At 32.8% G+C, this 16314-nt stretch overlaps 1 protein-coding gene across 23 annotated transcripts in view; it reads right to left on the minus strand.

Moving 5' to 3' along the window:
- LOC106661379 (RNA-binding protein Musashi homolog Rbp6) overlaps positions 1 to 16314 on the minus strand; it is an 892072-nt gene that overhangs the window by 398429 nt on the left and 477329 nt on the right. For 19 of the 23 annotated variants that reach the window (XR_002910290.1, XR_002910298.1, XR_002910295.1 and 16 more), the window contains exons 4-5: positions 13293 to 13337; positions 7151 to 7235 (exon numbers count right to left, since the gene is read on the minus strand). Coding sequence is in view for 6 of the 23 variants with exons in the window: in XM_024226885.1 (XP_024082653.1) it covers positions 7151 to 7235; positions 13293 to 13337 (130 nt within the window). In the remaining 17 variants the exon portion in view is untranslated. The remainder of the gene's footprint in view (positions 1 to 7150; positions 7236 to 13292; positions 13338 to 16314) is intronic. The other 4 variants (XR_001339703.2, XR_001339707.2, XR_001339704.2 and 1 more) reach the window with 1 other exon arrangement.

Raw genomic sequence — 16314 nt, forward strand, 5'->3', positions numbered from 1 at the left:
CTTAGAGTAATTTATAGGGTTATCCTTTACTCACGGGTTTGTTGAACTAATCAAACATGTTTCGGCATCGCGCCATCTTCACTGAGGAAATGAGGGGACCCAGACCAAAAAACATCATGACCCTTGCGACATCCGACGGACCTAATGGCATATAAAATAAATATTTAACCCTACACGGAAAATTTCCTCACTGAAGATGGAGCGATTCCGAAACACGTTTGAATAATCCAACAAACCCGCAAGAAAGGACTGACCCAATAAATGACCCTTTGCCGGTGAATTCACCGAATCGTAGACACCTATCATAAACTCCTATTTGATTTCCACTATAGTCAAATATCAATGCTAGATTTTCTAATAGTGTCTAATTTTTTACCTCCATAGAAATTGAAGTTTTCTAATCATTTTTGTTCCATTGTTTTATTCATGTTTACAATAAAACTTAATGCGGTATTTAACTGCATGATTATATTATTTTTACACGCCCATAACTAATGTTGGAAGTGTGCAGTCATTAGACTCCATGGAAGATAAATTTTTAGTCTTAGATCAGTCAATAAACGCCATGCTTCTAATTGGTATATCCTCTCTCAATTTTCTAGGTAAACATTTGAGGGAATAAACCAATGACCATGTACAAATGTATGTATGGAGTGTTGCTTCCGGGATACCGAAATGGCAGTCTGATTATTAGGTTGGATTGTGCTTTTAGTACATATCTAGATATGTCATATGACCTTTTAACACATGTTGCATCGGACCGTATTTTACGGACGTTTGATGGTGTCCAATCCTAAAGGTACGTAACACATTATTTCGTTTGTTTAAAGCGTTTAATATCAACCCTAATTCTTTAAATCTTGTGCGATTTTCCCATAATCCTAAAAGAGCACATTGTAAGTTGTAATATGAGTAGTGGGTCTATAAACTAGTCAACACTAACGAGTTGAGGTTCCTTCTTCTTCTTATAATACACAAATAAGCTTTTTTTCTGTCTTTATTTAAATTTTGTATTTAAATAGAACGATTTCTCCAATATGACTTTTCTTCGCTTATCAATTTGTCTTAAATATTAATTTTTATGATTACAGCAGGTCACTATTAATAGATGATTATTCAGAAATCGTGAGATCCGATCTGGTGTGATGTAGATTTCGGAAAAACATTTTCTTTATCGTGCCAACGTTTCGATCTTTATTGAGACCATCTTCAGGGCCAGGGATTTACAATCATTGTTTAAATTTAACAAATGCATGTAGGATGTGGAAAAAAGTGAATTTATACAATGGAAAAATTATATTTTTTATATTCAATCAAAGTATATTTTTTGCATTGTATAAATTCACTTTTTTCCACATCCTCTATTTATGTGTTAAATTTAAACAATGCTTGTAAATCCCAGGCCCTGAAGATGATCTCAATAAAGATCGAAACGTTGGCACGATAAAGAAAATGTTTTTCTGAAACCTACATCGCACCAGACCGCATCTCGCGATTTCTGAATAATCATCGACTAAAGGTCATTGATCACCACACAATATTAATAGATTCAATTTAGGAGAATGATGACTAAAACTTTTCTATTCTTTTCTCTAGTTTTTTGTTTACCACAAAATCTCAAAAAACGTTGTGTTTTTTCTCCTTATACTAAGGACTTGGGAGAAGACTTTTCCGAAAAAATGGGTATACCTCCACCGACATGTCAGAACTGGGAGGTTTCGATTGTGTCATTAGAACATGCTCTATACCTTTATATAGTTTCGTTTAAGTCTGTACCACATAATCTCCAGGAAAAAAGGTGGTTTTGTTGTTCCTGACATTAGGTTTTACACGGAATAGTTTTCCCTAAATATGGATGCACCAGATGCAGAGTCTAAGAGGTTTATCTATTTTTGTTTAATTCTGTACCACACAATCTTCACACAAAGATCGTTTCTGTTGATGCTTACATTACGGGCTTAGGGAGAATATTTTCCCTCAAAATGGGTGCACCGGCATGTCAGTATTAAGTCGTTTCATTTCAAGTGGTTAATTTCAATAAAAAATATCATGCTTTTATCTAGGTGCTGGTGCAGGTTTCGAACAGTAAGTAGGAGAGTTTCGTTCCTATCGATTTTTACATGTTCCATAATAGAAAAACGACCCAACCCGAGTACAGTTTTCCGACTTTCGCGTTGTTTTCCCCCTCGTACGTTCAGGGGCGCGTGTCGAATCCCAGGCCTGGACGCCGGGCAACATATTTGGGAAGCAATTCCAGGAGAGACTCGAGTAACAGGGCGGGTAATTGAGAACATAAATACAGAGCCCGAGGCCACCTGGCCCCGAGCCAGCTCTTCCTCCTACGTTAGAACGGCCCGGCAATCATTACACCTTCCCCAACTTGCCATCGGTAACCAATTGTTATTTGAACTTATTGTCTAATCCAATATCGGAATTCCGGAAGAATGAAAAAAAAAAATATTTCGTGAATTCCCACCAACAATCAAGTTTTTAATTAAATTCAATAGATTTCGTGGTGCGATTGATCAAATAACATCATTCAATTAATTAATCTTTACTTAAGGTTTTGGTTGAGATAAAAAAATCAGTGTCACAAGCGGTATTCGAACCCACGACCTTCGGCTAAATACGCCGCTGCTTGACAACTTGAGCTATCAAAATGCAAGATGGCAAAAAGAAAGGAAAATTCAAAAGGTGGGATCGAGATAGGAAGTTAGTGTCCAGATCGAAGTCACGATAGCTCAAGTGGTAGAGTAACGATCTAGCCGAAGGTCGTGGGTTCGAATACCGCTCGTGAAACTGACTTTTTTACCTCAACTAAAAACCTCAATTAATTGAAAAATATTAATTGGTCAAGCTGATCACGAAAAGTAGTGGATTTCTGATTAAGCATAAAACTCTGAAAACACGTCGATCAAGATGATTTATTTTTCCAAAGAAATACCGAAAAGATGCCTTTATTACAATACCAACTGCTCAAAATCTATTTAGTCTATTTATAACTAATTTTTTTATGTTTTATTTCCTGTGTATCCTAGAAATTTGTAGTTAGGTTGTCGAAAAAGTGAATCATAAGTTTTAACATCTTAAATTTGTGACTAAATTATAGATCTTTTCTATACAAAAAAACTTCCGCTGCTTAGTTATTTTTTGTAAATAACAGTTCACTGCAATTGTTTATCTATCAGTGTTATATAAAAAGAAAAATGAATTGTTTCAGTATGATGAAGGCATTTGAAGAAATGCGTATCAAAAGGTGGAAAACTTTAAAGAAGAGAAGCGATATTTTATGATCGAGGTTGGATTTTTCAAGTTGTCTCCTAATTTATTTTTTAAAAAACACTTCAGACCGAAAATAAATAATAAGATATACAGGGTGAATTGCTACTCGTGCTACAAACTTCTCCAGTAGATTCTTCACCCTAAAATGAACAAAAAAGTTCATATTGTCCATGGTCCGATTCTCAACCATTTCAGNCGGACCATGGACAATATGAACTTTTTTGTTCATTTTAGGGTGAAGAATCTACTGGAGAAGTTTGTAGCACGAGTAGCAATTCACCCTGTATAACGGGATGGCGAAGGCAGGATGCAGTGCAACACTTGATTCGCAACTTTCAAGAAAAAAATTTAAAAGTCTTAGTTTAACTTTAAAAAATACACTTTTTGTTCCGAAAAATGTTTCCAACGTTTTAACAGAATCTACACGCAGATTGAAAATTAATTCCAAGCATATTTTATACCGAAATTGAACTATCGTGACAAGTGGTAGAGCAGCGGCGTATTTAGCCGAAGGTCGTGGGTTCGAATCCTGCTCGTGACACTGACTTTTATATCTCAACCAAAACCTTACATAAAGATTTTTTTTTTTAAATTAAAGCTACACTGCTTTAACTATTTTATTATATGCTTATCCTAACTAAAACAACATTAAAACAGGAAAAACCAAATTTCACAACTTTAACCATGAAAATTATTCACACTAGTAGAAAAAGAACTTCCTTACAAATTGCCCTATTGCCCCCCCCCCCTAAAAAACCTATAATATTGTTTGTTTATTTTTTCAACCCACTGAGAGACTTGTGGAAAAATCAACAGTTCAGCCAAAGAGAAAAACGAGTATAAATGTAAGTTTTTCAGTTTTCTAGTCGTCTATACAAGATCGAAAAAGATTTAATAAATAACTCACGTAGAATAAATAGATAACTTATTTTGGCTGGGGAAAAAAATTGTGACGTATGTTACTTACGTAAAATCTCGTTTTCACAAATTTATTTATTTTATTTATTATTTATATGTCCAGCTTTATTCTTACATAAACTAGAATAAATTTTCCCACTATTTTTGACTACATATCTTTCGGAAAGACTGTTCCAAGTAAACTGCAAGACGAATATTCTGAGTTTGAAATCAACCCTGGCGTACCACAGGATAGTATTCTACGTTATACATCCTGTGTACAAATCACCTACCACTGATTGAAAACATAACCGTCGCAATATTTTTCGATTACACAGTTGTCTCTCAGTCGAAAAATGTATCTATGCATCCGCGAACCGACTTCAAATGTCCGTCAACAGCATCCATGAATGGACGGTCAAAGTTAATGACCACAAATCCTTACAATTTCACAAATAGAAAGTTAGTAGACCTTGTTCTACGGTAAAGCAGTCCCTTCCCAGAAATTCAGTAAAATATTTAAGCATGAAAATAGATAAAACATTAAATTGGAAAGCACACTTAAAAAGAAAAGGAAAGAACTTGATTTAAAATTACTTCAATTAATCTTACTGTTTGCTGGAATGGAATTCTCGCCTAACAACAAAACAAGTTAATGATTTGAAATCACATATTAAAACTTATATTGAAGTATGCTAATAAGCTTGGGAGTGTGCCAAATGAAGCAATGCTATCAGAATACAACGGTTCCAAAACGAATTTCTACGAAATATGCTAGATGATCCTTGGTATGTTCGCAAAAGCGTAGTAGACATCCCGCACATCGACTCGGATATCACACGGTATGTCTATACCTTCGTCTTCAAAGCCAACCGAACACCGAGGCCAGTTGTCTACTACGCATACTACATCGGTAGACGACTGAAGAGGACTAAGCCATATATATATATATACTTCTGCATATACATCCTGAAGAAGCTCAACAAGATAAATTGTTACACTAATGGACCAAAATGTACTTATTATTATTTTTATTTCTAAATTAGTCATTGTAAAATTTAAAGATGGACTCATTTTACCAGTTTTAATAAATGTGTTAATAAAAATATAAACTCATAAAATCTGTAGGGTTTTCTGAGCTACGCTCAACCCAGAAACTCTGGGCTTAAAAAGACTAAAACATTCAGATTAATTATTCTTTCTATGTAAGGTCTTGGTTGGGATGAAAAAGTTAGTGTCATGAGCGGGATTCAAACCCAGGACCTTCGGCTGAATAGGCCGCTGCTCTAACCACTTGAGCTATCGCGATTTCGATCCACTTCAACACCAACTCCCGATCCCAGCCTACGTTTCGAATTTTCCCTCTTTCTGCCATTTTTCAAATATAATCAGGATTCGATTCTCAGTGACTAATGAAGTGGCCACGGTGAGCTGTTAGTAAAGTGATTACTTCTTTTACTTATTATATTTAATCCATTTATGTTTAGTGGTCTAATTGACAATATTAATTATTTTAATTAATTATTATTTTTATGTAAGTTCCTAGTTGAGATGAAAAAGTTAGTGTCACGAGCAGGATTCCAACCCACCCAGCCGAAGATCTTTTTTTTCATTTCACTCAAGACCTTACATAAAAAGAATAATTAATTGAAGTTATTAATATGGTAATTTGGATCACAAACAATAAATGGATTAACTCTTCGTTGATTTTACGTTTTTTACGTAATAAAATATAAATAATATAGAAAAATTATAAATGATTATTCGGAAATAGTGAGATGCGGTCTCGTGTGACATAGGTTCCAGAAAAACATTCTCTTTATCGTGCCACGTTTCAAACTTTACTGAGATCATCTTCAGGGCCTGGGAATTACAAACATTGTTTAAACTTAACAAATACATGTAGGATGTGGAAAAAAGTAAATTTATACAATGCAAAAAAATATTTTTTTATATTCAATCAAAGTATTTCTACTCAAAGTGATGGTTTTCTGCGTAATTGTGCCATTCTTGTCGTGTTGAGAGGGCCAGTGAGTTATAGCTGTTTTATGTTTATATCGTTGGATTTTGTAGGGGTGGGGAAGTAAGTCTGTACAAAAAGACATTTTTGTATAAGGAGTCAGCTTCTTTGAGTGAAAAGAGCCGACGATGGGAAAAAACAGTTGGTAATGGTTCGGCCAGATTATCCTTTCAGGATTATATAGACGGGAATAATTAGGAAACGGAAAGTCATAAAATAATACAGTTGTACAGACAGAAGTTATATTTTTGCAGATTAGGACAGACTAATTTTGAACTATTGTAAAGTTAGAAGTAAAGTGTGAACATTGGTATTCTAAGGAATTGTAAATATGTATGGTGTTTTATGTGGAATTTAAAAGAAAATTTAAAATTGTAGTTGGTAAACAAAATTCAAGTGTAAAACATGTCTATAATGTACATTATTATGGTTACCTTACAATGACTAAGTTTATGAAAGATGGAGAATGATAGTATGACACTTTTGCTGATCCAGTATTAGCTATAAAACATTATACGTGTAGCTTATCTCCGTCGAAATTCCCTGACGACGCTAGAAATGAGAACTGCGTTTGTTTACGAGAAGATAACATTTTTAAACTACACGTTAATATTTTTATATATTGGGCTCCGTAAAGCCGTCGATAATGCATGTTTATAATCGGTAAAACGGCCCACTGTTTTATTTCATCGCGTAAAACTCGAATATTACGACGACGTTAACGTTAAAGATACATTGTATTGCCCTGAGAGCCGCTTCAGATATTATTACACTAAATTTCAATGCCGACATGTAAAATGTGTACGGACTTGGCTTCCTTTCAAATAGGCTATTACCTCGAGACAGGTGGAGTTTTGTGGCCCGTTCGGGCTTATGCACGGCGTCGTTGGTGCCTTTTGTTAAAGCCGTCCTGAAATATTTACTGAATTGTTAAAGTTGAGAACGACCTACCTTCTTGCCGTCGAGCTCGTGCGTTCCTTGGGCCAGTACTTTGTCTACGCTGGACGGGTCGGCAAAAGTAATGAACCCGAATCCCCTGTAAATATAAAACAGAGTCAAACAATGTAAATGCATCTTACTACATTTGAGTCACACTACACACAATCTATATACAATTATTTCGGGTTCACTACACAATATCTACTTTCAAGCGGCCATAGCTATACACATTTTTTTCTCTTGTATAAATCAGTGTTTTTGCATTTATATTTTTCTTTTTCAAATTAAATAAAATATAGTTTTCTCATTAAATTAATGCCACCACCAAAGGGCTGATATGGATTTACAAATGGATATCTAGTTACGCTTAAAACATAAAATGTGAACTAACTTTATATGATGAAGGGATTAATGAGGAAGCATTCATACCCATTTCAGTGTTATTTAGGCGTTACCAACATTGAAATTTACATTTATAAAAATTAAACTATAAAAATAAACAGACACAATATTTTTTTACAAATTTTCTTCATATTGTTTAATAATGAAATAAAATTACTCAATAGCAAAAACCTGTGAATTCACAAATGACGAAACAGTTTTCTCTTTTTTTATACGAAATAAATCTTGTAAACTACGAAAAATTTTCGGAAGCGCTAAAAACCTGATTTTTTTTACATTTAAAATTTTATTGTCTACCACTGAATGTAATTAAAAACAGTTTGTTTTTCAACTGGAACGTTACACGAATAGCCAAATCGACCGGTCTCTGGAAACCGGAGCACAGGCGTGCATTATAATGATCCCGAACAACCGACCCCTCCTTTAAAAGTAAAATTGTTTAAATTTAATATTCCAATATAAACTAATAGGGTTTTGAGTTTTATTTAAAAAAAAAAACCAACCACCGCCAATCGGGACTGTCCTAATTTTTATCGACATACTTTTCAACTTCAAGTTCAATAGATAAAAAGTGTAGAAAATTCTCTAATCAAAACAAAAATCATAAAAAGATTAAGAAAAAGAGAAAAAGTTAGATAAAGAAACCTGTTCAATGATAGTGAGGTAATAAAATATGTCGATAGTTATAAATTCGAACTTGTTAAAAGCCATGACCAATGAAGCCTTAAAAAAGATTAAGAAAATTTTAGTTAAAGGTGAATTTAACTGTATGAAAGGTAAATTCAAACTATTTGAGTCTATGACTTGGGCAACATCATATATACTCAAGCATCTAAGCCATTACAAACTTAGAAAAAAAATCCGTTTACTAATCATTACTTAAGAGTGGAATTAAGTTTAAAATTTTAGCTTGAAGGAGATAGATACTGCCATTACATAAAAAAACCTAATTAGAAGGTCATGTGAAAAATATATTGTGGTAAATTAGTTAAAGAAAAACATTGGAAATATTTTTTGTTACCTTTAAGCTTAGAAAGAGTTATGATTCATGACAAGAAAGACCATGTTTAAAGACAAGATTATTTGTGTTTTATTTTAATATAATAGCTCAGGAATAAGTAAACAATGTTACACAATTACCACTGTCCAATGGTGAACATATATGAAAATACTATTTGATACTAAAGTAAGTTGTTTTCCCAGTATATTTCCTGAAAATGCACATATTGCATGGGTATTTGATAAGAGAATAATAAATAATTATCTCGTTTATTATATGTACTAATGCAAGGTAGCAAAAAGATCCGCTGATGTCTCTACCAGTAGTAGCCACCACAAAGAAAACTTATTTTTAAATTTAGCAATGACGAAAAATCGATTATTTTGAGTGAGTAAATTGATGATTGTTATTAATTTATTTACTTTATTGTTAATTATTTGTATAAATTATGCAACCATTAGTTACTGGTGATTTAGTACAGAGTTTAAATCAAGTTGAATAATGCCGACGCCATACGTAAAAAAATTACTTGGAAAAAAAATCGACTTTTTTCACTTTTTGTGGACCCTGCTTTGATTTATATAAAAATTAAAAGTTTTTAACACTGTGATCTGTACATTCAAGCTAAGCTCGATATATCGATATGCAGTAAAGTATCGATTGTTCGAACTGATGGAGCGGAGACAAAAACGTAAAACTGGTCTGATTGATTAAGGTATATGTATAGGCAGACATACAACATTCAGGGAGTACAAAGAGTAATTTGAAAAATAAGCTGATCGATTTGAAAAAGCTAGTCAAGGACAGTTAGTTCTAATATCTAGTTGCTTTTAGTACTAATTTTGGTTAATATAACACTGAAGATGGCGACAAGCAAAAACGGGATCGATAAAGCATCCATCACCTCTCAAACCTTAAAATTCACAATAAAAGTGCAGCTTAATCAGCTGTTTACTTTGGTGTGGTTATAGCCAGAATAAGAAAATACTAGAACAATGTTTTGCAAATTGAAGAATGTTTTCTCTATTAGGCGGACATTTGGAGTAGCAGTGTTAGAACTAGAGGATTCCTTTGTGTAAAAAATAGCTTATAGACAAGCTTGAAAATAAATAACATATATAGAAAGAACAAGTGAAATAACATAAACTTGTGTTATGCTAAAAAAAGTTTAATAAAAATTAATTTTTACTGTTAATTGATATTTCTAGTTAAATAAAAATGGCAATATTTTTGGTTTATTGTGGCTTGTTTAAAATCTCCATTAATGGTAAACTTAAAATAATCACTTACATGTTCCAAACTAATTTTTATTTTATAAAATGTAATTTAACATTTAAATTTTTTTAAAGAATACAATAATATACTAAAAAAAGAAAATAGAATTTGCAAATTGTACAAGACAAAAGTTGTGCTATAATTAATAGAAAAAATAGGATAAAGTCGAAAAATTACAATTTTTAATGTAGTTATTCTGTTGATAGATAGTTTAATTTTTTATAACCTAGTATAAAAAATATCAAACCAATTTTACTGGTTAAAAAGTAACAGGGTTATAAACTTATAACCATTTTCGTTGAATTTAAACTGTCTCTATCAAAGTACAAACATAGTAATTTGAAAGCCTAGTTTATAAATACAAAACCCTATTGGTAAATATTATTAAAACGTGTTCGAATGCTTGTTTAAAAAAATATAACAAGGGATAATGTTATAAGTATAAAATTTTCAGGTTGAAGTGCGCTCCCGAAAAACCCAAGATTTTGGATGTACTGGACAACAAATATTGGTGGATACAGTTGTTACATACAAAAAAATATATGAATATGTAAAAAATGTATACATTGTACAATTTTTTGGCAATTAAAAAAATAAAGCTTATAATGAAACACTATTTGGATAAAATTTGTGACAAACAAAAACCAGTTTGTGCTAGTAGGCAGTTCTCGAGGAGAAAGTTTTGCGAATTTTACAAACAAAAGACGATACATTTTGTCATCGTTGAAAGTTAATAATTTTTTGGTGAATTTTGATTTGTCAAAAGTTTAATAATTACTAATCCGTGCCGACTTAGATTGGGAAGGATTTATTGGTGGAAGATCGGTTTTTGCACTTGACGGACCCGTCGTCCAGCTGAAATCAAGCCCATAAAGAAGTCTGTTAATTAAAAGGACAGATTTTGTAATTTATGTGATTCGGGCCGGTGGAAGTTTGAGATATTAGAAACCGCTCCCGGCCGCTGGCAATTTCACAGCCCGTGACTTCGGCCCGGGGCCGGAATTTTCATTAATTTTCCCCGTTTCTAGAACAAATCGCTGCCCGAACGTTAATCGGGGTTATTAGTGCTTTTCGAACTACACATCCCATTGGGACGAGGATTTGGTACAATCGCTGGGTTTCTAAAAGTTCTTTTTTTAAATTTAATTTGAATAGTTCGCTTCCAATAAAAATTTACGCAAACACACAAAATAAAAGACAAAATGTATGGACTTCTGTTTAGTTTCTATATTTTTATCGTATCAAATAAATGCCAGACTAAATCGTGCTTCTATTTTAAAATCTATATCGTCTCTCACATGACGCATTATTCTATTCATTTTTCTATTTAGTTGAGCTACTGTTATTATTAAACTTTACCCATCTACAAATCTCTACTCTATGCATAAAACTACATGGTAAATCTAATATTTACACATTTGCTATTATTACAGACTTTAGACAAACACATTTAAACGGATCATATCGCACAACTCTATGCCGATTCATAACGCTGTCGAGATGGATTGGAGTTGAAACCTTATTGGAAATATACATCATTCATTTGCCTCAGATGTGTTCGAAATAGTCATTGGTAAACGGAAAATGGTTCAGAGCCTTATTCTCCAACAATAATTAAGAAAAATATATAATTCATAAATTTACAATTATAACTAAGAAGAAACAGCAGAGCATAGAATAAGAATTGAAAAATAACCAAAACGTAAAACCAAATAGGCCAAAAACCTATTAAATAAATTTAACTGAAGTAAGTATAAACGTATTTTATTCAATTCTACAATATTATAAATATGATCTATTGCATCGTAGAATGGAAGGAAATCCAAAATTGGCAATTTTTTTAACCGGAACAAATTTTTAATTCCCTGTTTTCGCTCAGGGCTATCCAATTCTACCGGTACCTGCTTTGGCCTTTTTCCCGGATCCACAAAATATTTGCATTATACTGAAATCTTTTTTTTTATTTTCTAATATATCGTTGATTTTTTGACCAACATTCCAAATTAAAATAGGCATGATTTGAATAAGTTTAGGGTTCCTGAAAAGTTTTTTACTTTTTTAATTTTTTAAGCTTTGAGCTAAAAATATCAGAAAATGCAGTATTAAGAATTTAAGTAAACAGGGACGGAAAATAGACACTGCTAGAGGAACGGCCGAGTTTTCAGGGCCAAGGAAATAATACCAATGCAGGACCTTTATTGACAGGATCGCTGTGTCATATTTCAATAAGTTCAACACAAAATATATTGTCTTGTTTTCAATTAGTAGTATGAACAGAACCAACATTTTCAAGTACAAGTTCATATATAAAAAAATTGGGATCAGAAATTTTCAAAGTCAATGCTGACATTGGACCCAGAGCTTGTATGTAACTAGGATACAATGATGTACAACTCGGGCAAAATGGTCATGATTTGAACTTGTTCTATGTACAAAACCTATATTTTCTTGTACATATATAAAATAGCCAGGTTTGAAATTTTCAAGGCACTTGCTGAGATTCGAACCCAGGACCTCTATGTGACAGGGCCACCGTTTCATTTTTAATGAAGTTAAGCACACAAAAATTGTGTAAAATTTTGTACAAATAGAACCAATTTTTTAGTTATTCGTATATAAAAGAAAGAGGGTCAGAAATTTTCAAAGTCAAAGGTGATATCTGATCCTAGGACCTTTTGTGATAGGGTCTCTTTTTCCTTTTTAAATAAATTTTAACACAGACAAAACCGTCTTGATTAAAATTGGTAGAAGGAACTAGAAATGGCATTTGCAACTTCATATAGCAAACAAGGGGTCAGAAATTTACAAGGTCAACACTGAGATTTGAACCCAGGTCCTCTACTTGACAGGTTCACTTCACTTTTCTAGGAATTCCAACACAGACAAAACTGATTTGATTTGAATATGTAGAATGAAGAGAATCGACGATTTCATATACATGTTCATACCGAACAGTAGATGGGGTTAAATAAATTCTTAAAGTGAACACTCCGATTGGAACCGAGGACCTCTGGTTAATATTGAAAAATCCTTCTCGACAAACATGAGTATTTTTTTTTAAATATTTTATATTATTATATTTTATTATTTTTTCAGTTATTATAATTTGCAAAATCGTTAATTTCTGATTAAATTAGCTGCAGCTTTCCATTTGTTTGAAACGTGGTTCAACTATTATTTATGTTCTACTAGGCCCATGATTTAGCCTATTTAATGAATTAACTGTACATCTAAGAGGCAAATGAGAAATATGTTGAAGATATCCTATTAATAAAAAAGGGAGAAAATGAAGGAAAATAAAATTAAGGGTGTACAATCAAAGGCTATGAACACTAGTGAAAGCGTGTCAAACATTTTATATACAATTTGGCGTTTGTCTAAAGCCTTACAGAGTGAATGAACTACAAAAAGAAAATAAAGAAAAACGGAAAATCTATTTTGAGCTATGTGGTTGGGTTGTGGCTGGAAGAGCTGTACCTCGGGACAGGCTGTCCGACCTGGAAGCTCTCATGTCCTGGAGCGCTGAAAGAACATCCCTCGAGTCAGAGAACCTCCCACCCTCATCGTCCCCGCTCACCACCCAGCCGACGGTTCACCTTTAATTCCAGCTTCTGGGCAAGCAGGGTCATGGCAAAATGGACGGGGAGTGTACAACTTGGGTGTCGGGCTGAGTGGTGAGTGGCAGATTCCAACTAACAACTATTCTAACTAAGATCGTGCATGAAGTAGAAAAAATAAATAATAAGAAAAAGGTAAATTGTAAATATTACACAGGCAACTACTAAGCGGAGGAGCAGGGCCACAAAAAGTGTTGTAAAATAAGTAAGATTTAAAAAAACATATAAATACATCTAAATTATTTGTAAAATGTACAATCCATTTGTCCTATTTAGGAGTTCCCATTCTAAATTTTATTCTTTTTTTAATTAAGCCATTTTTATTTTAAAGTTAAACATAACAATATTTATACTTAAAGCTAAACTTTTATTCTTGTAACAACCATGCATTATAGTCTTTCTTCTGAAAATAATTATGGACAAATTTATAAAATTAATTAGGGTACAATAAGAGGAACTATAGAAATGTTATGTTAATAACGCCTTATTAGAGATATGTAATAAAGAAAAACATGGGCGGGTAATTTTTTCAAAAAATATTTCATTTTGAACGGATTTTTTAGAAACGAAAATCCAAACTCTCGAACATTCATTCTCATGCAGGACGGAAATAATCCTCAAAATGTCAAAAATTATTGTTCTATGTTTGAAACAACCGTTTGGCCCAAAAAAACTCTTCAAATTGTTATATATACATATGTTACAAAACTAATATAAAACTAAATTATAGATAGTAGTATATACTATCTATTTAGAAGAGAGAGAGAAAGTAAAAAATTCAAAGTTCCAAAAGAATATGTGAAATCGTCAAACCTCTGTATTTTAACTTTATTTTTTTAAGTTAATTTGAGAACATAATAACAATATTAAATAAATGTACTGGTGCCGGTCAAATCATTTGATTGCATGTTGCGTGTGTCACTTTCTGATTTTCTGAGAAAGAACACTAAATGAACAATCTTCCATAAAAATAAAGAAAGTGAAATGTATATGAAAATGTATATTTGAAAATCTGTGACATCAATATCCAATAATACATCAGACATTTATTAATAAATTATTATTAACTTTTGGTAATATATTTTCGCTGTTGTGCCCATTTAAATTAACATTAGGTCAAACTGTTGGCAAGACTGAACTATCTATATCTTCCACTCTTCAACAATCTCCATTATTAATATTATTATATTCTGAAAGGTAAGAACGATTGCCAAGACAAGAAAAATAAAAAATATCTACGGTATAATAGTTATTCTGTTAGCGTCCTTTGCCAAGTTTAGAAAAAGTAGATTTTTCACCAGTCATTCAGACAAAGCGGTGCACAGAGGGTTGCAGAATAGAAAGGGAGACGGTTTTCTTTCGTATTTTCTTCGAGAGCCGAGAAAAATTACTACACTTGGACCACACCTCAGTGGAGATATTTCCAGGACAACGGGCTAATAACAAATCATTATTTAGAGAGATATAGTTATTGTAATTTTTTTTTTTTACTTAGAACGAGAAGTGTTATAATATGTGTGGTGTTTAGTGACTGTTAATTAAAGATTATTTAGAGATCGTAAGATGGGGTCTGGTGTGATGTAGGCTTTAGAAAACCATTTTCTTTACTGTGCCAACGTTTCGATCTTTATTGAGATCTTCTTCAGGGCCTGGGATTTATAAACATTGTTTAAATTATACAAATATACGTAAGATGTGAAAATGAATTTATACAATGATGTACACATATAAAAATTTTAGGTTTAACCAAAGTAAAAGTTTATAAAATCCAGGCCCTGAAGAAGATCTCGATAAAGATCGAAACGTTGGCACAGTAAAGAAAATGTTTTTCTAAAACCTACATCACACCAGACTGCATCTAATGATCTCAAAATTATCGTTGTTATAATAGTTGACGCAGAAATGCATCTGACAGGCAAAACCAGCGATAATATATAATCTTGGTGATGACAGACGATCAGACTACAAGTTCATTTAATTAAGTTATCGGAACAAATCCATGCTTATAGAACTGTGATTTACCTACCAGATCAAATCACGTAACAAGAAAGATGTAATGAAATAAATCTTCGTGTTAATTAATACGTGGCTCGATATAGGATTAGACTGTACAATGGAACGTTTTTGTTTGTATTCTATAACAACGTAATAGCGGCCGGGGCCAGATTTATACTTTGTTTGCCTTATTATATAATACCTTATATAGAAAGTTTGCCCACGGGATTTGGACCGTATGGGGTATAATGCGGCATAAACAACAATAATGGGCCGGCCCTATCTTCGGCCGCTGGACCGCTGGAAATTAGCACGCGGGGGAGGGCAATACCATTATCGGCAGCTCTTATGCCACCGAGTGAAGTTTCAGGATTATACCGATGTCACGGTGCAAATATCCTTTCCTTATCCGTCGCTATTTAAAAGACTTGGGTATATTTTAAGTAGTATAATAAAGCCATATGTCCTTGATTTTAATTTTTTTTTTTCTTAGTGAGAAGCACTAAACAATATTCACAATATGGGACCTCTTAAAACAACAGCTAATGAAATACAACCAAAGTGACCTTAAAACAATAAATAAAGATTTCGTTTTCTTGTCAACATATCCAACTTAGATGATTTCTAAAACTTTTCACGAATAATCTGGATCAACCCATCTTCATCTTGATGAAAGAACGAATTCAATTGTTACTGCCAATCTTTCGACCTATTTTAAGGTCATCATCAGGGGACTTTCGTTTATTTTGAGGGATATAATAAAACCATATGTCCTAAACTTTTATAATGATTAATTCTTTTTTTTAATGAGAAGCACTAATCAATATTCACGACCTGGGACATGTCACGGCAGCTCTTATGCCACCGAGTGAAGTTTCAGGATTATA

This window comes from Cimex lectularius, unplaced genomic scaffold (genome assembly GCF_000648675.2).
Source record: "Cimex lectularius strain Harlan isolate CLEC.00 unplaced genomic scaffold, Clec_2.1 scaffold68, whole genome shotgun sequence".
Classification (NCBI taxonomy): Eukaryota; Metazoa; Arthropoda; class Insecta; order Hemiptera; family Cimicidae; genus Cimex; species Cimex lectularius.